This window comes from Zalophus californianus, chromosome 8 (assembly GCF_009762305.2).
Source record: "Zalophus californianus isolate mZalCal1 chromosome 8, mZalCal1.pri.v2, whole genome shotgun sequence".
NCBI classification, from domain to species: domain Eukaryota; kingdom Metazoa; phylum Chordata; class Mammalia; order Carnivora; family Otariidae; genus Zalophus; species Zalophus californianus.
Genome location: NC_045602.1, coordinates 8,691,728 through 8,712,808, shown reverse-complemented (window position 1 = coordinate 8,712,808; position 21,081 = coordinate 8,691,728). Strand labels below are relative to the sequence as shown.

Sequence of the window (21,081 nt, the reverse complement as noted above, 5' to 3'; positions counted from 1 at the left end):
CTCGACTATATTAAGTGTCTGCCTTCGGCTCAGGTCATGATCCCAGGGTCCTGGGATCAAGCTCTGCATCGGGCTCCCTGCTGAGCAGCAAGCCTGCTTCTCCCTCTCCCTCTGCCTCTCCCCCCTGCCTGTGCTCTCTCTCTCAAATAAATAAATAAAAATCTTTTTGAAAAAATGCAGATGCTTGCGCCGCACTCCCCCTTCAGCCCAGTTATATCAGAATCTCTTGGTATAACACCTGCAAATATGCATTATAAACAGCATTGAGTAAACCATATAAATTCAAGTTTAAAAAGTAGCGTGATTTTTTTAAAAATTTTTATTTATTTGAGAGGGAGAGAAGGAGCAAGGGGAGGGGCAGAGGGAGAGGGAGAAGCAGACTCCCCGATGACCAGGGAGCCTGATGCAGAGCTCACTCCCAGAACTCCAGGGTCATGCGCTGAGCCGAAGGCAGACGCTTAGCCGACTGAGCTACCCAGGTGCCCCAAGAACCAACTTTAAAGTTGAGGTCACAAATGAGATTTTGGGGACTAAATGAGTTCTTGGCATAAGTTGATTCATGAACCTCACAGTTAAAACAATGAAAGTTACACCTATTTTTAAAAATAAAGATGATAGCGATATTAGATGGTTGGATTGGATTGGAAAGAAAAGACCACATATAACCCTGTTCTAAGTCCAGTTTATTTAGCCAAGATAAGTTGCTAATGATTCTTACATACCTGTAGTTTTTCTCTTAATCATGGCTTTTCATGGAGAGCATCACTGTTGGTGACCCATTGAGCATACTGTGTCCAGCTAGAATTGAGAAAGCTGCATTCTTAGTATTACTCTCTCTTTAAACTGGGACTTGTGGTACTGGTTCTAGAAAAACGTGAGCTGACAATCTGGGTCCATTTTTGAAGGGAGTGTTGACAGATGTTGAGCTTTCGTACAAATCAAACTGGGCATCAGGATGGTTACATCTTCTTCTGAGCCCAGTGGGGAGAAGCTCATATCTTATCCCTAAATATTACCTGTCTTCAGGTCTCTGGTATTCTAGAAATCATACCTGGCTAATTTTATATGCACTTACATATAAAGAGAAAGAAGATCTCCCTGTGTGCTACCATCTTACTTTTGACTCTGTTGTTATTGATGAAGGGAGAGTTAAAATCTTCACAGCACAAAGTGTGATTTCTAGATAATTATCATATTAAGTTGCCATTTCGAAAGAGTGCTAGAATGTGAATTTGCAAACCTCCTATTGCAGATTGCTTGATTTGGCATTTAAAGACTGGGATTGGTCATTTGATGATGTTGATGGTGGTGATGATGATGACGATGTTTTTGATTTCTGAAGAAATAAATGGGGTAAATCAAAAAATGAAAAATGAGTTATTTTAGTATTTCCAAGTAGTGCATGTGATTTGCACTTGAGTTTTCATTGTTTTTGACTAGTTTTGAAAGTTTATTAAGTTGTTTTTAATAGTATGTATTTGAAAAGTAGTTTTCAGAAAAGTTTCTAACTGAAATTCCCATGTTAAGTTATAAAAGTGAAGTGCTATGTTCAGAATCTTTATTGGCTATATATTTTCAACATAGTTGGAATTACAATTTTTTATCTTAGGAATGAAACATGTACAAATAACAAAAGAAGCTAATTCTGGTACTTTTTGTTCATTCCAAAGAAGCCATATTCAGAGAAGTAAAATTTACAATGTTTTCAACAACTGTATTAGTTTGTGAACATAGCATGGGATTCCTTCCTCCCTCCATCCCCCTCTCCTTCCCTCCTTCCTTCTCTCTAACGTGCAAGAACTGAAGCTGTAAATAGTTTGTAAGTCTAGTAAGTGCTGTGAAATACTGTTTCTGATTTCGCTTTTCTTTGTCATGCTGTGAGATGTTTGCTTTCTGTGAAAAGTTAATGTTCCTCTTGCTGAAGAATGCTTATTGATATGCTGTGAAAGTTCTTGTGCTTGTAGAACACATAAATAGTTTGGTTAACCGTGGCTCAAGGAGATTTGAGTGAAAATTGAACCTCATGGTCAAACCTTTTACACAGAATGGATTTAAAAGAAGTAATGTCTGTCTTAACCTAAATAAGCATATTGCAAAAATAGACTTACATCATATATTATTGGGAGGTATTTATAACCAAGATATACAGAGTACTTTTTACATATATTTACTACTACAACGTGTTTGTTCCCATTTTATAGATTTAAAAAATGTGGCTAAGAGTCCAACAGTCAAGTAGAACCTGGTCCATAAGCCCTCTGTTCTTTTCAGCTACATGAGGCAGCTAGCGGTTAATCTCCAAGTCAGACTTACATTCACTTGGGTCACTCAGTGGTGTATTATCTAACTCTAATAGCCAGTTAACCGTATTAAAACTTGTGTGTCATGTTTGTAGAAAATATAGGAATATGTAAGAATATAATTGCATGTACCTAAAAATAAGAAAAGTAATATAGTAAATATGTTTTATGCATGATTTAGGTGTTAAGAGTATAGGAGTTGGAAGACTACATAGTTTAATTATATAAATGGAATGCTTTTTCAAAGAATTTAACAATCTCTTAAACTACTTTACTCTATCAACTAACTTTGTTTTTCCTTTTTTTCCAGCTAGCTGCCTTCTATGAATGCAGTCATTATTCAAGGTGATCATATTCTTCCAGTTAAAACAAGACTGAAATATGATGGCCCAAAATTTCTTAAAAAGCTGTATTTTCCTGAGAGACTGATACTCAAACACACACATACATACATACATATATATATATATGTATGTATACACACACACACACACACACACACACACATATATATATATGAACCAACAATGATTGGTTAATAGAGCAAGAATAGCATATGCAGCTCTTCGAAACTTGTTCCATAAAGCTCTCTTGGCAGTCACTCACACTACATTGCACAAAAGGACTGAGAAGAGTTAAAGTTTAAAGAAATCATCTTTTCAGCATCAACAGAGAGATTTCACCAGCACATTTACCAGAAGAGTCTGGGAATGGATTCCACTACAGTGATAGAGACTGCATCTTTAAGAAGTGACCATTAGACTGTGTGTGTGCATGTATATGTGTGTGTCTCTCTCTCTATGCACACACACACACACAATATACATAGTACTGTAATAACTGCAAGAGGGTTCTTCAAATGCCCCATTTTATTTTTTTATTCACATTAATCAGATATCATAACTTACTGCAGTTGCAACTATGCACTTGTATAAAGCCATAATGTTGGAGTTTATATCACTCATTTGTGTATACCCCATGGAAGCTGTGTGTTTGTGTTTAAGCAGTTACTGTAACAGGAAGTTTGACGTTAATTATATCAATTTCCTAATGCTTCATGATAGGCAACTTTTCCCATGTGAATGCCTTAATTTAATTTTTTTGTCTCACCCTTTTCTGTATTTTGAAAAAAAGTGTTTACCAGCTCTTAGGATGCAAATTCGCTTTGCAAAAGAAAAATAGTGCACTATTTTTACATGTAATACTTATCAATGTCAGCCTATTTTGATTGTATAACAATTTTTTTTTAAGTATTGGTGATAGAAACAATAATGGATACTATTGGAACTAATATATCTTTTATGTGTATCTATTATTCACCCCACTCTTCTTACAGACCTCAGTATTGGTGTGTGACTATGAGATGTTTTCTTGGCTTTGAATTTGCTGGCTACCCTAGATGTGTTTTTATTTCTGGTAGAGACATTTGTGACTGTTTTTACATTTTCACACTCAAGATTCTAAGATTATCTCAAATATAAAGAAAACTAAGACATACTGTAGATATATTTTAAATATTTAAATGTGATCCCTCAAACACATAACTGTGTATGGCAATATTTCAGGATTGGGCTAAGAAAACTGGTAACTGGGAAGAAGTAGCCTCAGAGGCTCCTGATTATTTTTTAAAATTATGTTAAAAGTTATAGGTTATGCAGGACCATTTCTGCTAGTTTTCTCATTATCCCAGAAAAATGTGTTTTATATTGCTACATTATGCATTAATGATAAGCATCAAGTTTAAAAAAATTAGTCTTTTATCAGTCTCTTTATGTACATACACATACACAGGGTTTGGTGTGATATTGAAATACATCATCTAATATTTTGATGAAGGAAGTAGACATTTTTCATTGATTCCCTCTGGGGTCAGTGTAGAAATGTTTAAAGAGTTAGACCCCCAAAATACAGATACTGTTGTGAAACTGAAGAGTGGCCTCTGGCCTACTGATGTACTAAAACTGAATCTTGTTATTCTTTCATTACCGCGCCTGCGCTCTTCCATGCTGTCTGTGCTAAGACCAGAGACGCATGCCATTTCCCTCACAGGGATATTCTGCAGTTCTGGTTTGAGGGCACAGCGTTTTTTTTTTTTGTTTTGTTTTGTTTTGTTTTTGTTTTTAAGTAAGATTTTAAAATGAAAAATATATAAAATTTATATAGAATAAATATTTCCATTCATTAGACTTGTTAAAAGGAGACTGAATTAATATTTTATATGAAGATTTTGTTACACTATGGGAGGTTCTATCATATTATTCTGAATTGGAGAGTATATATATATATATATATATTTTTAATAAACTTTATTAAGGTGAAATAATTTGAAGTTTACACATGAGTAATTGAAATATTTGAGTAAAAATGGCAAAAGTTAAATTTTGAATGCTGTATATATTAGAGAATACGGAGAATCATGGTGTGGTGCAACTCTACAAGGAAAATTAATGTGAGGTTTTTTGGGGAAAAAAAGGTATTCTAGGGGGTGAAAAAAATCTCTCCCATGGAGATTCTTCACATTATATGGCTTAACGTAAGGGTTTCTAAGGTGGTTTCTCCCGCTAATGGAAATGCGCTTAATAAAAATTCTGACCCTGGGTAAGAATTTGCTTTTTACCCTGTTGCTGGTTTCATGTACATACATGAATACATACACCCAACCAAATGTTCTCTTCTCAACACTCCCAACACTTGACTTGGTTTAACAACCTGATTTTGTGCCAGCTTCTCTTTTTCTTGAGGCTTCAAAGGTTCCCAGATAAAAGACCAAAAGTTGCTTTATTTCTTCACACCTGATTTCTCCTAGCGCCATAAATACCTCCTATTGAGAACTAAGAAGTAGTGAATACTGGGATTTTCTTAGTTGGATTTTTTACTTTTGTTTAGTGGGGATAGCGAGACAGAAGTAGAAGGAAAACTAGTGCCGGTATTACTGTTAAAAATTAATGTATAGTGAATTTTTGAAAAGTATTAAAATATGCTATCTAGAAGCAAGATTTAAAAAAAAAAATCTATCTGAAAAATTTTAAATGCCTTTAGCTAACTAAAGGATACCAAGAAATCTAAAATAAGGTTAGTGTTTTTAAAACTAACGTAGGCTAGAGTCACAAATCTGGCTCTGAAGGATGTCTTTTGTATCAATTTATCTGTAGTTCCTCAAAAAGAAGTACTCTGGGTTGCCAAACCATAGTTTAAGAAGTTTTGCTGCTGTTGTTAATCTATTCTTACAGGATTCTCGTGGTAAAATAGAGAAGCTTAGACACTATATTACCTTCCTGAAACATGCTTTAAATAACATGTTTAATATTCTATGAGAGCAAGTCACTTCTGAGTTTCTCGGTCTGCTACTGACTCACGTCTCCTCCCCTGGAAGAAGGCTGCAGTTTCCATCTGGCGTGAAGATAAGCATAGTTGACTCATAAAGCACTTTGAAAAGAGGCACTGTATGACAGTGCTGGGTATTATGCTTGGGGGACTGTCCTCGATTCCCTTCCCCATAATAATGAGTTTTGTTTGGAATTGTAATAAGTTATGAACTGCATGGTTTAGATAATCATAAATATTTGATCAGCTCTCCCCTTTGAACAGAAATCGTACCCCCTGATTTTTAAAAAATTTTTGTTGCATCTTTGTAGTAATGTAATTGTATTTTATGCCTGCTTTTTATATTAAAAAATTAAATAAAAGAAATTAAGACATAAGCATTTTCATACTCTTCCTGTGAATAGTCTTGGAATGCTGAACCATCTAAAATTTATCCCCCCAGGGCGCCTGGGTGGCTCAGTTGGTTAAGCAACTGCCTTCAGCTCAGGTCATGATCCTGGAGTCCCGGGATCGAGTCCCACATCAGGCTCCCTGCTCTGCGGGGAGTCTGCTTCTCCCTCTGACCCTCTTCCCTCTCGTGCTCTCTATCTCTCATTCTCTCTCTCTCAAATAAATAATAAAATAAAATCTTTAAAAAAAATAATAAAATAAAATTTATCCCCCCAAATTTTGCCTTCCTTTTATGATGGGTATAGCAAAACAATCATAAGCAAGGTTACAGACTTGTGAATGCTCCGCCCTGTCATTTAGTCCACGGAGAAATACAAAAAAGAATTTCAGCAAGGAGTCTGTCGCTGATTTGATTTAGGTATTTTAAGGGACATGCAAATCTAACAATCTTATTTGAGTGTCCAGGATAAGGAAAGGACACAGGGTGCCTGTTTTGTCAGGAACAGTGTGCTGAGAGGTGGTTTTCGAGAAGGCATTTCTTTGGTAATCCGTGGGTTCTTATTTAGGATACTTACTGGCTGTCAGATCTGGGACAGGTTATTCCCTCTGAGCTTCAGTGTTTTCATCTTTTGTAAAGTTGAGACTGTTTTGTTGTTACAGGATTGTTGTAGGATTAAATATGGTAATGTGTGTCGGATATCTGGAATAGTTCAAATATTTGTTCCCTTTTCTCCTGAAAAGGAAAAATGGGGAACTCTTCACCTAAGATAGTATGTTCTTAAGAGAGAAGCTTTAAGCAGTGATAAAGTTCTAATTAAAAAGTGTATTTAAACTAAATATTTGTTGGACTCAAAAAACATAATTTGTATTTATACCAATGGTTAGATTATAATTGCATATGAAAAAAAATCACTTGGATTGTTCTGAAAATGACAACTATGAGGGAGCCTGGCTGGCTCAGTTAGTAGAGCATGTGACTCGATCTTGGGATCATGAGTTCGAGCCCCATGTTGGGCATACAGCTTACTTTGAAATAGGGGTACCTGGGTGGCTCAGTGGATTGAGCCTCCGACTCTTGATTTTGGCTCAGGTCATGATCTCAGGGTCATGAGGTCAAGCCCTGAGTCAGGCTCCATGTTCAGCGGGGAATCTGCTGGAGATTTCTCTCCCTCTACCCCTCCATCTGCTTGCGCATGCTCTCTCTCAAATAAATCTTTAAAAAAAATAAAATAAAATGACAACTATGATTGTAAAAGCTACAGAATGAATGATTTGTTATTTATCTTTATATACCAAAAAGACGTTTCTCTTCCTGCTGGTTCCAAGCAATAGTTCTAAAACATTAACCACAGTTTATATTTTTAAAACAGCATTTTACATAACTTAAAACTAATCACATTAAAGCAACTGACAGTTTTAAGACTCAGCAGAGTTCAGAATATGAAAGTTTTATTTGACGTAGGAAACTAAAACATTTTCTAACAAACACTACTGACATATAACAGAATAATGCCATTCAATTATAAAGGGAAAGTTTTTAAATTTTAGGGTTTATAAACTTTTATAGTAAAATGCACTATCCAATAATCTTATGTTTAGAATATGATACAATGAATGAAATCTGTAAGAACTCGGCGGAACCCAGCAGTACCCTTTACTGTATTAATGGACAAGATGTGTTTTGTGTTTTTTTTTTTTAAAGGTGTGACCCTTTTAAAAATGGCAGCATTATGCTTAAATCAGAAAGTTCATCGGGACTGCCTCATCCTAAGTAGAGACTGCAGCTGATAGTACCTTTCCTTAGGAATTACTTAAAGGCATTACATGAGGTTAAAGGACTAACTTTGGTATATGAACTCAAGCCAGTTTTTGCTTGTCTCCATGTCCTTACTATAGCATAAGGAGGTACTATATTGTATTATGATACAGTAAGGCCAGCCTGTTAAATCTGTGTTACAGTTAAACAGTCCCAGAAAGTGAACCCTAGTAATTTACCACAGTTCCACTTCTGACTTTGGGAAAAATCCCACTCCATTCATAATCGTTTGTGCCATGGAGAGGATTTATTTCTTACAAGATTCTGAAAGCTGAAAACCAGATGTAGTTAGCTCTTTGGAGAGAACTTCATCATGATGCTCAACCTGCAGGTGTCTGAGCCCTGCCCCCACCTCCTGAGGCCAAGGAGAGAGAGGGAATCAACATTTCTAAACAAGTGTCTAAGTGCCTCATGTCTAAAATAGCTCTGGCTTCAAAGTTTCTGAAACAGTTGACTAAATTTATAGAAGACCTTGATTTAGCAGTGAGCTTATTTTCCCCTTTGGTTCAGTTATTAGGAAACCGCTTTGTGTGTTGGAGCAATGCACCATCATTCAGCCTTTACAACTGTAGTCCTGTAGTGACGTACTGTGGCTGTTACCCACAGGTTCAAAGCAAGCATGATCACAAATCGCACAAGAACTGAAATTAATCAAAAAGAAAAAGTATGTATTAACAAGTACTGTTCTCCCGTCCTAAAACAAAATCACCTCCTGCTCTAAGTAGAAACCTACTTAGCTGCCCCTCAGCCTGCCAACGAAACTTGGAACTCCACATCACGAGAGGTTTTGAACAACTTTGGTTCTGAATATTTCTGGGGGGGAAAACTTGACCATAAGTGACCTGATGAACACTCTTCTGATAAGATTTATCAGATTTAATGTATCTCTGTGGTTGTAAAACACGCAAGGTATCAGCTGAACTGTCTTTAAAAGATCCACAGATACACTGATCACTTTCAGAACAGGTGTCACTTTAAATACAAAGCAAATTGCAACTAGAACATTCTCAATCTTTCCAACTTTTAAATATGTGGGTTTGTTTTGTTGGTTAATTACAGTTTGACTCTTCTTCCCATACAGAGAGTCCTTCGGATCCTGTGGAGAAGACTGAGACCTGTCTCTCCCTTTCCCCACCTGACCCAAGTTCAGGCTTTGACCAGAATAGTTTTAATGCTTCTCTCGGAGCCCTGGGAGGTGTTTGACCCTAAGATAAGCCTCTGCAAAGGGACCAGCATATGCACCCACTGCTCTGTAGCAGTATTTCTCAAATAACAATTCGCTTACTTAGAGGGTCTATGTGCCAGGGACATGTTCCTAGTCTTCACAGAATAGGTGACACGATTAGTTTTGATCATTTTCCCCAAAAATATATATGCTCAACTTGGGAGTGGAAAACAGCCTAAGGAATTAGCTAAATTCTTCTTAGGTCCATCCAAGTATTTTCCCCCTTTAAAAAAAAAAAACAAGGATGTGGGGGTCAAATGATTGTCAGCTCAGGAGACCCCGTCCTCACACTCACACTCACTCAGCTCCCATTCGCTGTCTGTGGCTAAGCCATGTGTCCCCTGCACAGACCTGCACACGGGCCGCCCCGTCACTGACTCTTCCCCTTCTCTCCATCTCACCCTTCAAGTCTGCCGCCCTGGGCCCCTCCAGCTCGGTCAGATTCCCCCTTTCCTACTCTTCCAAAACACATTCCCCAGCATTCCTCAGTGGTTGCGTGATGTCCATCTCCATCCACTGTGAGATCGGAGGCTCCACAAAGATAGGACTCTACTACCTTGTGCTGCACGTTCTATCCCAGAAACTACAAGACACAGATGCTTAGTCCCGTAAGTGGGGCTGATGTCCAGGAAGAGACTTGCTGGCCTCTCACCGTACAGTGGAGCAGGCTGATCCGTGAAACCATAAGACAATTGACACATGAAGGAGGCACAAAGGGCACGCAATTCAAAAAAGGGGGTACTTACTTGTAAGGTCACTCGTGGTCATTAAAGTTGTTATTATTCTTGCTGTAAAAGAAAACAGCAATATCAACTTGCTTCTCAAGGCATTTTGGTATTTAGCTAACGTTTTTCCATTTTTAAATACAGGACTACATGCTAACTGATCTTGGTTAAAAAAGATTTTGGTAGTGCAGAATACTAAGTCTATATTTTATAAAACCGCTCAAATCCAGCCATGCGTCCCAGCCCACTGGTTTTGAGGCTGCTCATAAGAGCAGACACGGTGTCTAGAAGGTAATTCCGTGCTGCCCAAGGGAGGCAGGGAGAAGCTGAGCCCATCTTGTGTGCCAACCTACAGCTCCCCCACCCCAAAGAGCAAGTTTTGAAAATCTCATTTACACAGGGGGCTTCTGGTAAGACTTCATTTAAAGAAAGGCTCCCACTAGCGAAAAACAATGTTTTTAAGTGACCGAACTCTACACCCTTCTTTTCTAGATAATGTTCTAGGTAAAGGAAATTGAGGCCCAGCAAAGGGCATGATTTTCCTCAGGGTCTAACTACAACAGTTCAGTTCAATTCATTTTTCCAGTACAGCACTTGACTTCGTGAACACAGGAAACTGGAGTATGGGTGTGAGTGGACGCACGCGGGATATGTGAGCTGGGAGTTGGAGAATGCTACCTGCTTTTCCTAACCCGAACCAACCCACACAAAGCTCTCCCTCCCCCTCACATGTCGCGCATCTAGGAAATTAGGTTTAAAACCAGTTCGTTTCTTCCCATAAAGTTATCATCCCCAGGTCATGTGTCGTTTATTCAATGTGTATTTAAGTACTTGTTAAGCACAGACTGCCATGCAAAACAGATGGAAATGTACTACAGGGTCTCTGAAGATTTCCTACAAGAAAATCGAATAAGCAGCATTTCAAGATAATTCCTGAAGGTAAAATTAGGGTGCTAATGAGTAATGTACCTAATTAGCAATTCCAAAAACCATACATATACTTCAACATTTCATAACACTTCCACATTTTAAAGCTGAAAATAAAACCCAAGAAGCCTTAATTTTAAATAACTTGGGACACAAGGACCCCTTCCATCAACCCTTAATGGAGAAATCGGTCCTTTAGGACACAGAAGAAATATGAAGTAGAATTCAAATACCTCAAAGTAGTAAACCTAATTAATGTGAGAGCTCTGAATTAAAAAAACTTTTCTACCTAAAATAGCATATATGTATTTTAGGTAGTTCCTGCAAGAATCCACATGAACGGTGGAAATTCTGAACTTGAGACCAAGCAATAAGGCTCCAGAAAAACTCCACTGGGGCAAATTATATTCATTCTCAAAAGTCAGTGTATGACTTTCATCTCTGTAACCTGTTACATCATAAAGATTCAAATATTTAAAACAAGTTAGTGAATTCCACATAATCAACCTCTTGATGCTTTTCAAAGAAGAAGAGAGGATGGCTGATATTAGGCCAGATTTTTGGAGAAAGGTGTGCTTTTACTTTTTTTTTCTTTAGCAACTGGAATATGGATCTTGCAGAGAAGGGAAAGTAGTCTGCATGATATCAGAGTCGTAACTATGGAGGGTCTACGTGAATAGCTACGTGCAAAGGATTAAAGCTTGTGGGCCTGTGACAGGTGGGCACCGAGGTGATAAACTCTTCTGGGTCGCCGCCTGCGATGCCCCCAAATCCGCCCCGCCCCTGGCGTCTTGCCCTTACTCGCACAGGTGTACGAAGCGAGGCTCCAGGTCAGGGCGCTCACGGCTCCCGAGTCCCTGGTCTTCCACAGGTACTGGAGCTGAGCAAACTTGCTGGCCGTGCTGATGAAAGTACTTAGATTCTGTTTGCAGGGAAAACATGAGCAAGTCAGGAGTCCCTCGGTTAAAAAAGCAAGAGCACCGGATACTGAAAGTGCTTTTGAAGCCACATCACCAGGGCAAGCGATAACCAATTTGTACAAGGACAAAACCCGGGGTTAGAGTGAAAAAGAAGGCAGAGCGAGGCGCTTGTTTAAAACGCGCCCAGTTCCGCTGCTCCATGGGCCACGGATGGGCCGGAGCTGGTGTGGAGGTCGGGGGGCGGGGGGATCACTGCGTGGCCACAGTGGCTTCTCTAACCACCTGCCAATGAAATTAGATAGATGACAGACACACAGACACACAGACACGGTGCTGTAGAGCCGGGGGGAAACCCTGCTGCTTCGCACTGACTCGTAAACTCCAAACAGCAGGCTGAGGCACATGGGCGCTGCGTCTCTGGCTGTTCCAACGAGTCCACGCGCTCCTGCGCTGACTCAGGCCCTCTGCGGCCCCGCGACGTAAGACAGCGCCCTCCACGGCGAGCGGGCCCGAGCCTGTGGTCTGCCCGCCTCCACCTCAGCCCAGAGACCCGCTGCAGCTGCCAGGCCCACGGGCCCCAAGAGAGCGAGGTGGAAGGCGGCATGGCGGTCTGCACGCGGGCGGGGCGCACAGAGGCACCTGCGGTGACGGTGGGGCTGACCGGATTTGCCGACGGGCTGTGGGCTGCCGACAGAGAGCCGAGGAGGAACAGGCAGAAAGGGCTGGAAGGAGCAGGGAGAGCGGTCACCCCGGGCGCAGACGTCTGCGAGGACTGACCCCCCGGTGGGAAGACTGCACCGGAGAGCCGGCCAGGGCACAGGGCCGCGCCCGCCGGAGAGGGGGGGTCTGCTCAGGACGGAGCGCCGGGGGCCAGGCGGGAGAACAACTAGGTAGGGCCCCCCCCCCCCCCGGTCACTCATGTCACAGATATTCTACCAGCGTCTGCTGGATACTCCACCATCCGTCCTCCAGGAGAAAACGCCATCTCTAGAAATCATGAAGTAGTTCTCTTGGGGAGCATCACCAAGGCCCGGACAGATTTAGCAAATAAAACTCCAGGACACCCAGGTAAATTTGAATTTCAAATCAACAACAAATAATTTTTAGCAGGAGTATGTCCTGTGCAATATTCAGGACACACTTATACTAAAAAATTCTTCGTTGTTAATACGTCAACCCTATCTAATTGCTCTCCAGGTGTCACAAGGTTGAAATGTAACATGGAGTCAAGTGCGCTTTCCGAGCAAGGGTCACAGACAAGATGCGGGGGAAGGGGGTACAGTTCACGAATCTGGGTGTGGCAGGCAGCGACTGGTGACCACCAATTCTTCTCCTTCTCCTGTTGGGTGGAGAAGTACACTCCAGTGTCTTCGGAGAGAAGATCTGGGGCCAAATGGTTCCTGACCCACCCTCAGAATCCTATTCTCACACGATGGGAATTTTTGGCCCTTAACCAAGGAAGGAAAAAAGTACAGAACTAACCCTTTCCCAAGGAGGATGAAAATGTTGCTGGGGGTGGAGGGGTGGGGGGGCAGGGTTAGAAAAATAATGAGTTTGTGGCCAATATGCAATCATCAAGCTGATCAGAAGCTGTTTAACTTACATCCAGTTCTTCATCTACTACTGTTAAGTACCTCCCCAGCCCGGTTCTCTACGCAACCCACGCAACCCCCCCCGCCCCCCCCCCCCCGGCAAAAGAAAGTAAAAAATGTTGCCAAACATCTCAGGGAGAATAAGGTCTTTTAACATTTGGACAAGACTGTGCTTTCCTTCCTTTGGTACAGCTGACAAATTTGCAGGTTAAACATTCGACCTACGCAGTTCTCTGCGGAACCGGCGGCCTGGAGGGACGGACTACGTCACACACTCTGTCCTCAAGGCGCGATCCACTTACCATGGCCAGGTCTATGATCCACTTCTGCAGGGGGAGGACGAACCACGAGGCCACGAATCTACCCAGTGCTAAGGGAGACAGCAGTGGCTTGACTGGTGGCCCCGCCAGCCCCCACCCCGGGCCCGTGCCTCCACGCCAAGTCTGCACCTAAGCCGACCTGGGAACGGCAGAAGCAGATTGTGGAAGAGAACTGCCAAGAGCCCCCCCGTGTTTGTGGACTGTTGCTGGGGGTCCAAACGATTCTAAGCGCCCGCTTAAGCCCTGAACATGCAGACATGTGCAATGCCACGTCAAGCATTAAGCATTCGAAAAGAAGCTCGACATTATGGGGTAGCCGCGTTCTGCAGGTGTCACGTGAAACTCTCTTCACTGACTTCCCCCTTCCCGGCTAACTCCAGCGTCAATCCAGTTGGCGTCAGCAACGCTGGGAGACAGGAGAAATGACAGCGGATTTCCGCCAAGCTCAGTGAGGCTGCAGGCACAGAAAGCCCAGCTGGACAAGCTGAAGCAAACACATGAGATAATGGCCGGGAGCCTCAGCTGTGACCTTGGGCAAGTCCCATTCCTTCTGACCTCAGTTTGCTTATCTGCAAAATGGACTTAACACTCCTTGTCCTCTCTACCTCCTCAATGCCTGGTGGCACGTCACAGGGACCCGACCAGGTTGCCATGATTATAATTAATAACATTATTTAAATGAAGGGATCGACAGTGCCCTGGCTGAAAAGTCGGGAGAACTAATTCCGGGCAACCTGGGCAACACCAGAAGAGGTAGCTGGAATCTAGGCAGATGAAATCCTGTTTTTAAAACACACTCTAATTCAATTTCTTACACGAATTTTGCCCAGTTTTATGCTCTTCATTCCAAACCAGGAGCAGCAACTCCTGAGTTCCTCAAGATGACCTTTTTGTCGGGTTGCCTGATTTCGCAAGTAAACATACAATGCACCCGGTTAAACCTGAATTTCAGATCAACAAAAATAGTCTTTGAGTACAAGTATGTCCTGTGCAATATTTGGGACGTACTTTTGCTAGGAGAAAGTTCCCTGTTCATATGGCAACCCTACCTACCGTCCATCACAACTGACAGGAGGAGGTTATAAACAGGAGCTTGTCCCGTGCCCCTCCTCCTGTGAGTCTCCCAGTCGGGACACACAGCAGCTTAGTTACGCTCAGCAAGGGAGGAACCGGGTTTTTACAGAGAGTTGCAATGAAAGCGGGCCCTGCCTGGTTCACAGAAGATGCCGCGTGAGTGAGCCCATGTCTGCGTCATGACCGGATCCCCACCATGACCCTTCTCACATCTTGGGCATCATTTTCACTTCGAACAAACGTTCGAGAACCCCACCCCCACCCCCGCTCGCAGGCTGGCAGACAGTAGCCAGCCTGCTGACCAGGTGCATTAGACATTCCCGTTATTATCACTTCAAATACTTTGGGGACGTTTTCAGGGAAGAAGGAACGTCTCCCTTCCCCTAAAGAATAAACGTGGACGAGGGGGCTCTGAGCAGGGTGCTTCCATCACGTGGCACGCCAGCAGGGAGGTACTGAGTCCACGAGCCATTGGGCTCGCGGGCGCGCCGTGGGCACCCTGGCCTCAGAAGGGAGGCCACGGGGCAGGACTGCACTGGATTATCTCTGGGTTGGGTAGGTATATTCACTCACATGGAGTCTTGCATTTGGGATCTTTTTTAACCAAAAAGAACGTATATCTGGTAAAGGACTCTGCTTAACACACACTGCAGGCAGGTAACACCCTGTCCCATCTGATTCCTGGATGCAGACAGAAGGATACACAGCGAGGTAGGGTGCTGCCCCTTTCACGTTCCCATTGAAATGGAAGACGCACAGCAGGAGGAGGGCATCTGAAAGACAAAGGCCAGAGTGAGGCAGGAGGGGGTCCGACGGTGGGGGGGGGGGGGACGGAGGGGTCGAGGGGTCCCTTACCTTGTGCAATGAGAACGGGGTACTCCAGGTAGGTGAGCAGCGGGTACTCATAGTAACACTGGTACCGGAGAAACACCAGGAAACTGCGGACAGAGAGGGTGCGCCTGAGCTCGGACCGACCCAGCGCCCAGCAGGGAGGCCCAGCCAGCCCCCCAGGAGCCCAGGTTCACTCACAAAACCCTGGAACTGGAGGTTGGAGCCTGAGAATGTCAAGGGGGGAGATTTCGAACACAAAGGATGGACTGGTGGTGTAATAATGGCCACGGCTTTGCTCAGGGCCTGTGCCCAGGGCTGACGGGGCGCCGGGCATGATGTGCACGGTCTCTGTCAAGTCCCTTTCACAGGGGGCAAGCTGTGCACCAGGATTAGCAGAGATGGGGCTCCTGGCAGCTGCCTGGCACCAGGCAGCCCCCTCAGAAGGCCACACAGGCCAAGACAGACGGCCCAGGCGGTGGCAGGCAGAGCTCGTGAGGGGCTGGGCAGGTTTGGACGCAGCCCTGAGCGGAGAGAGGACTTTTGAAGAGGACCAACTACCTGGATGGCCCCTGTGGCCTCCCAGAGTGCCGCCCAGCCCAGGAGGAGCAGTGGGGGAGAGTCATGAAGAACAGCCATCCGTTCCTTAAGAAAATTCTAGCTCTGAGAGGCTGAGGATGTAGGGAAGGGAGGTAAAGACCCCGGGACCCGACCCTTCTCAGGAGAAAAGGCCTGGGCTTCCTGTCCTTCTGGGGCCCACCCCAGCCAGTCAGTTCCCTAAGAACCTCAATGCCCCCAGCTTTCCCCTCAGGCTCTCCTGCCCCATCACCCAGGCTGTGTCCTCAGGTGAACCAGACCTCCCTCCCTCATCCCGATGTGACCCCTCTCATTTCCTCAGCTAGGAAGGGGGCTGGTGTGTGTCCCCGGCCCCAATCCTGTTTCCAACCTGGCGAACAGTTCTTGGCTGAGCTGGGGGTGAGGGGACAGGGGCACAAGGTGGGGGGTGGGCGGCCAGCATCACCACGAGCTGGTGGTCTCCCCAGGCCTGGGCCTCCCTAGTTGTCCCCATCGCGAAGGCCAGCAGCCTTTCCCGGGGGGTCAGGCTGGCTTTGCAGGTGGCCCCGTCCGCGCTTCAGGGGAAAAGCAGGTGCTCTTCTGAGCCTCTGCCGTGCTGCGTGGCTTCCCCTCCTGCCGAACAGGCCTCTAGAGCAGCACCGTTCTGAGGGGTACCTTGGGGTGCAGCTGCACCCCACCACCTCTGCACAGCAGCTCTGCAGCCAGCCAGGCCCGGGCACGGCAAGCTTGGAGTGGACCCCGCTGAACGGATGACCTGTAGGGTCACGTGCGGCACCCACTTCACGCAGGGCATACCTCCCATACGCACAGCGGCCTTCAGGGCAGGCGGCAGACCCTGAGATGTCACAGCTGAGGTCGCTGTCTGGGGTCATCCACACTGCCCTCCACATTTTACAGACCACCTGGCAAAACTGAGGCCCAAGAAGCCAAGGTCCTATGACAACTCAGGGAAAAGACAAAGACCAGAGCCTGAATTTCCCGACACCGATGGGGTGCTTCCCACCACCCCCCACCCAGGCTGTGGCGCTCCCAGGGAGGCCCGGCTGCCAGGCTGCGATGTTCTCACTGCGTGACCCAAAAGTTCAAGGTCAACCATCTGTTACTCCTGTGGCCTGGTGGCAGTCAGTGTCCTTCCTTTATTTTTAATATTTCTTTTTTTTAAGATTTTATTTATTTAATTAACAGAGAGAGACACAGCGAGAGAGGGAACACAAGCAGGGGGAGTGGGAGAGGGAGAAGCAGGCTTCCCGCCGAGCAGGGAGCCCAATGCGGGGCTCGATGTGGGCTTGATCCCAGGATCCTGGGATCATGACCCGAGCTGAAGGTAGACACTTAAGGACTGAGCCACCCAGAGGCGCCCCCATTTTTAATTAAAAAGTAATACATTAGAATGCTCATGACAATAAAATCAAACCGAATGGTGTCTGCCCCCAGCCCCACAAATCTGTTGAAATTCCCGGTCTGCTCCATGGAGTGACTTGAGTTTCCTTCCTCAATGCATAAGCTAGAGGTCTGAAAAAAACTACACATGTACCCACAGAGGCAGGAACTCAGGAGTCAGGCGCGGAACCGTATTTGGACTGCAGACTTTTCCAGAGCAATCTTACCCAGAGGCCAGTGCATCCAATAGCCTAGAAGTCAGCCTGCTGGGCCTGGGGAGAGGAAGCAGGGTCACCCACCTGGGCTGCCCTGTCTGAAAGTCCATCCGTGGAAGGTTCCAGTGCAGGTGCAGAGGGAACTGAGGCTGGATCCCAGGAGTGCACAAGGGGGCAGAGCAGGAGGGATGCCTGGAAGGCCCGGAACGGGGGTGGGGGGGGTGGAGGAGCTGAGGCACGAGCGCCCCCAGCAGGTGAAGAACACCGTCCCGGGCGGAAGTGGGGGCGCACCTGGGCTGGGAGGTGCCCACCACACACTTCCGCCGGCCCCCAGCCCCCTTCCTCCCTACGCGGGAACCTGTCTGGGACACCTGTTCCAGTAACAGTGACAATGAGCAGCCTCTTGGCACGGAGCACTCCCCATGGTCGGCCTGGGGTCCCATCCGTGCTGCCTTCTGCACCAGACCCCGCGTGACCCCAGCCAGTGCTCCCCCCGCTCCCCACCTGCTGAGCCTCTGCCCAGCAGTCGGGCCCCTTGCTAAAGGCGGAGCCTCTCATCCAGTGTGGGTTAAGAACTGAGTACTCTTGGAGCAAGGCTGCTGGGCTCACAATCCCCAGCATCAGGTACTTCACCTCTCCGGCCCTGGCTTCCGCACCTGTGAAACACGGGTAACAGCGGTCCCTAAGCACCATCTTCAACAAATAATACTTTGCTATGTTCACCTACATCTCCCCCCCCCCCCCCTTCTTTTTCTTTGCTGAAGTGCGCTTGTGATTTTCATCCTGCAGGCTTCAGGAGGTATTTCTAAAATGCAGGCATTTTCTTGCTACTTCACACCAACCCACGTTACAAGTCATTTTCTGGTATCATTAAGATATGGCTTATGTCCCCTAAAAAATGGGTTTTTAGAGTTAATTTGCTAAGATCAGGATCCAAGGAGGGCATATGTCCTCCAAGAGGCTGTTACGGCTTCTACTTCCCAGGGGCTAAAGGGTCCCTATGATGGTGATGCCTACGGGGTTCTTTCTGCCGGAATTCTGGCGGCTATGCCTCCCGCTAGCAGGCCGGCAGGCAGGCACTGCCCCCAGCGCCCAGCCCTAGCTGGCCCCCACCAGCGAAGGAAAGGAGGAAGAGGGCAGGGTGCTGCCAACTCCCCCACCCACAACATGGCGGAGGAGCCTAGAAAGCAGCAAAACCCAGTGAGTGTGGAGAGCGGGGGAGGGCAGGCATCAGAAAGGAGGGAGCCAGGACGGGTGAACCCTTGGACCCTGCTGCTGCCAGTGAACTGGGGCATGGTGCTTCACCTTCTCGGCCTCAGGTTCCTACCGTCTAGGGATGAAAACAAGGCTTACTCCCTCGGGCGTCCTGAGGACTGAATACGATAATGCCTTTAAAGCACAGTCAGCACACAGACCCGGCTCTGGAAATGGTACCACTAAGATGAAGTGTGGCCTGAGGTGGAGATAAAACCGAGGAATCCAGCGGAGGGAGCCCCCGATCACCTCCCGCTGGGCTTGGAGGAGAACGTAGCAGCCGGGTGGGCCTGGACACTGCCACGGCCATTTACAGCGTCCGGGTGCCGGGCCCCGGCCGTCCCCGAAGCCCACCACCCGCGCCTCCACCTGCGCCGCGATCCCCGCAGGCCCCGCACACCCGCCTCCTCCCACGCCGCCTCCAGCTCTCCCGCCCACGTGAGCCGCACTGCACCGCCCCGGGGCCGGTTTTGCCGACGGGCGCGGTTAGACAAAGCGATAGCCCAACGCTGCGGGCAGCGCCTGCCGACGTTGCAGGGTGTGGGCAGGCTCCCGACCTCACTTCGAGAGGCATCGGGCAGTCTTCGCCTCACCTTCCGCGGCTCAGGGACCTACGAGAAACCGACGCCCTGTCCCGGGCCGTCCACCCCCACCCGAACGGGCGCTGCGGCGCAGGACTCTGCCATCCCCGCTCGCCAGCCGGGGGCCCCCAGCGCTGTGGGGTCGTTCACACACCCGCCAGTGGCCGATTCTTTCTGGACGAAGCCTCTTCCCAGATGGGCGCACCTGGGGTTAGGACCCCCATCTCTCCCACCCCCGGAGGTCTGTTTCTCCCTCCCTGGCCCCTGGCTTCTTTCCGACACCGGACCCCCGGGGTCAACCAGCCGGCTGCCAGTCCAGGGCGTGCTTCCCCCGAGGCCCGTTCCGCACTGTCGCTGGGTGATAATGGGGAGACGCGGACCAGCGAGGAGCGAGGTGCGGAGGCCCCGGCCTTGCCAGGGCCGCGCGGCCAGACTGCCGGGTTTCATGTGCCTACTTTCCCACCAATTCGAATCTTCCCAACCGAGTTTTACAACTCTGCTTTTCGCGTTTATATCCTTAAATAGGGAGTCAGGGCAGCCACTCCGGATTTCTGACGGATGAGCGCTCTCGGGGAGACCCTGGCTCCTCTCTGGCCGGCTGTGGCCGGATTCAAGTCCTCCTTTTCTCCCTCCAAAGAGCTCCCCATTCTCTGAATCCCCCTCCCCCGACGTGTAACTCTTAAAAGCCAGAGGATCCTTAGAATTTATAGTTCAACCCCTCATTTTACACGCGAGGAAACCGAGACCCGAGAAAAGGGGTGATGGAGGGGGGAGGATGTGTATGACAGAGCCTCCAGGTGCAAATGGCTCGCTCAAAGCCGCTAAGTTGGTCTGTGGCTTGCCGGCGAGGTGAAGGTTTCGCCGGGTGTCGGTTTCCGCATCTGTAAAATGGGCGTGCGCCGTCCGCGCGGTGAGCCGCAACTAATCAGGGGAGGTGAGCGGCCGCGAGAAGTGCCTCCCCAGAGGCCGGGCGCTTTCGGCTCCACTCTCCGGTTCTACTCAGTTAGACCCGCGGCGCTCCAGGGCTCCCGGCCCTTCCAGGCCGCAGAGACGGTGGGGAGAGGGCAACCAACCCGGCCTTACCCCGCCAGCTCCAGAAGTAAACTTGGGAGGCTGATGCCCCGCGCGCTGCGCGCCGCCAGCACCGCGGCGATCTGCGGCAGCTTGAGCGCGGCGCACACGCCCAGCGTGCTCCAGTTGCAAAACAACAGCAGCTGCTCCCGCATGGCGCCCGCGGGGCTGGGGGCTCCGGCTCGGGACTTGGGGGCTCGGCGGGGGCGCCGCTGCGCGAGGGAAGGAAACCGCTTTGCGCCGGGGCGGCCGGCGAGCCGAGTCCTTCCGCCTCTCGCTGGGCGCCCCGCCCACGCCCGGGGGCCGCCCAGTTGGGCACCGCGCCACCGCCCCGATCTCCGCGCCCCGCCCTGCCCGGGTCCGGTCCTCACCCCTCCCCCGCGCCCGTCCGTCCCGCCCCGCGCCTTGCCCCGACCTTTACCCGGGGCCGCCCCGGGGCCGCCCAGTCCCGGGCCCGCTCCTCCGCCCACTTCTCCGCTCCCCGCCCGCCCCGGGTCGCTCCTCACCAGCACCCCCACCCCGCCTTCCACCTTGGGCCGGGCTCGCCCAGACCCCTCCCCCCA

At 47.5% G+C, this 21,081-nt stretch overlaps 2 protein-coding genes across 10 annotated transcripts in view; one reads left to right on the top strand and one right to left on the bottom strand.

The window, feature by feature from the left end:
• ROCK2 (Rho associated coiled-coil containing protein kinase 2) overlaps window positions 1–6,175 on the top strand; it is a 149,791-nt gene extending 143,616 nt beyond the window's left edge. For 2 of the 7 annotated variants that reach the window (XM_027620937.2, XM_027620938.2), the window contains exons 34-35: window positions 1,253–1,353; window positions 2,611–6,175. In XM_027620937.2, coding sequence (XP_027476738.1) covers window positions 1,253–1,340 — 88 coding nt within the window. In that variant the 3' untranslated portion in view covers window positions 1,341–1,353; window positions 2,611–6,175. The remainder of the gene's footprint in view (window positions 1–1,252; window positions 1,354–2,610) is intronic. The other 5 variants (XM_027620942.2, XM_027620943.2, XM_027620939.2 and 2 more) reach the window with 4 other exon arrangements.
• A 1,501-nt stretch (window positions 6,176–7,676) lies between these two features.
• SLC66A3 (solute carrier family 66 member 3) lies at window positions 7,677–20,828 on the bottom strand. 3 transcript variants are annotated; one of them, XM_027623748.2, is made up of 7 exons: window positions 20,531–20,822; window positions 15,469–15,551; window positions 15,317–15,386; window positions 13,522–13,579; window positions 11,509–11,629; window positions 9,802–9,843; window positions 7,677–8,471 (listed from the first exon to the last, which is right to left on the bottom strand). In XM_027623748.2, the coding sequence occupies exons 1-7, from the start codon at window positions 20,671–20,673 to the stop codon at window positions 8,380–8,382; spliced, it is 609 nt and encodes a 202-aa protein (XP_027479549.1). In that variant the 5' UTR covers window positions 20,674–20,822; the 3' UTR covers window positions 7,677–8,379. The 3 variants fall into 3 exon arrangements, with proteins under 3 accessions (XP_027479549.1, XP_027479551.1, XP_027479550.1); XM_027623749.2 differs by lacking the exon at window positions 7,677–8,471 and adding an exon at window positions 8,479–9,278 and having other exon boundaries at window positions 20,531–20,828; XM_027623750.2 differs by lacking the exon at window positions 11,509–11,629 and having other exon boundaries at window positions 8,387–8,471; window positions 20,531–20,828.
• Between the last annotated feature and the right edge of the window lie 253 nt (window positions 20,829–21,081).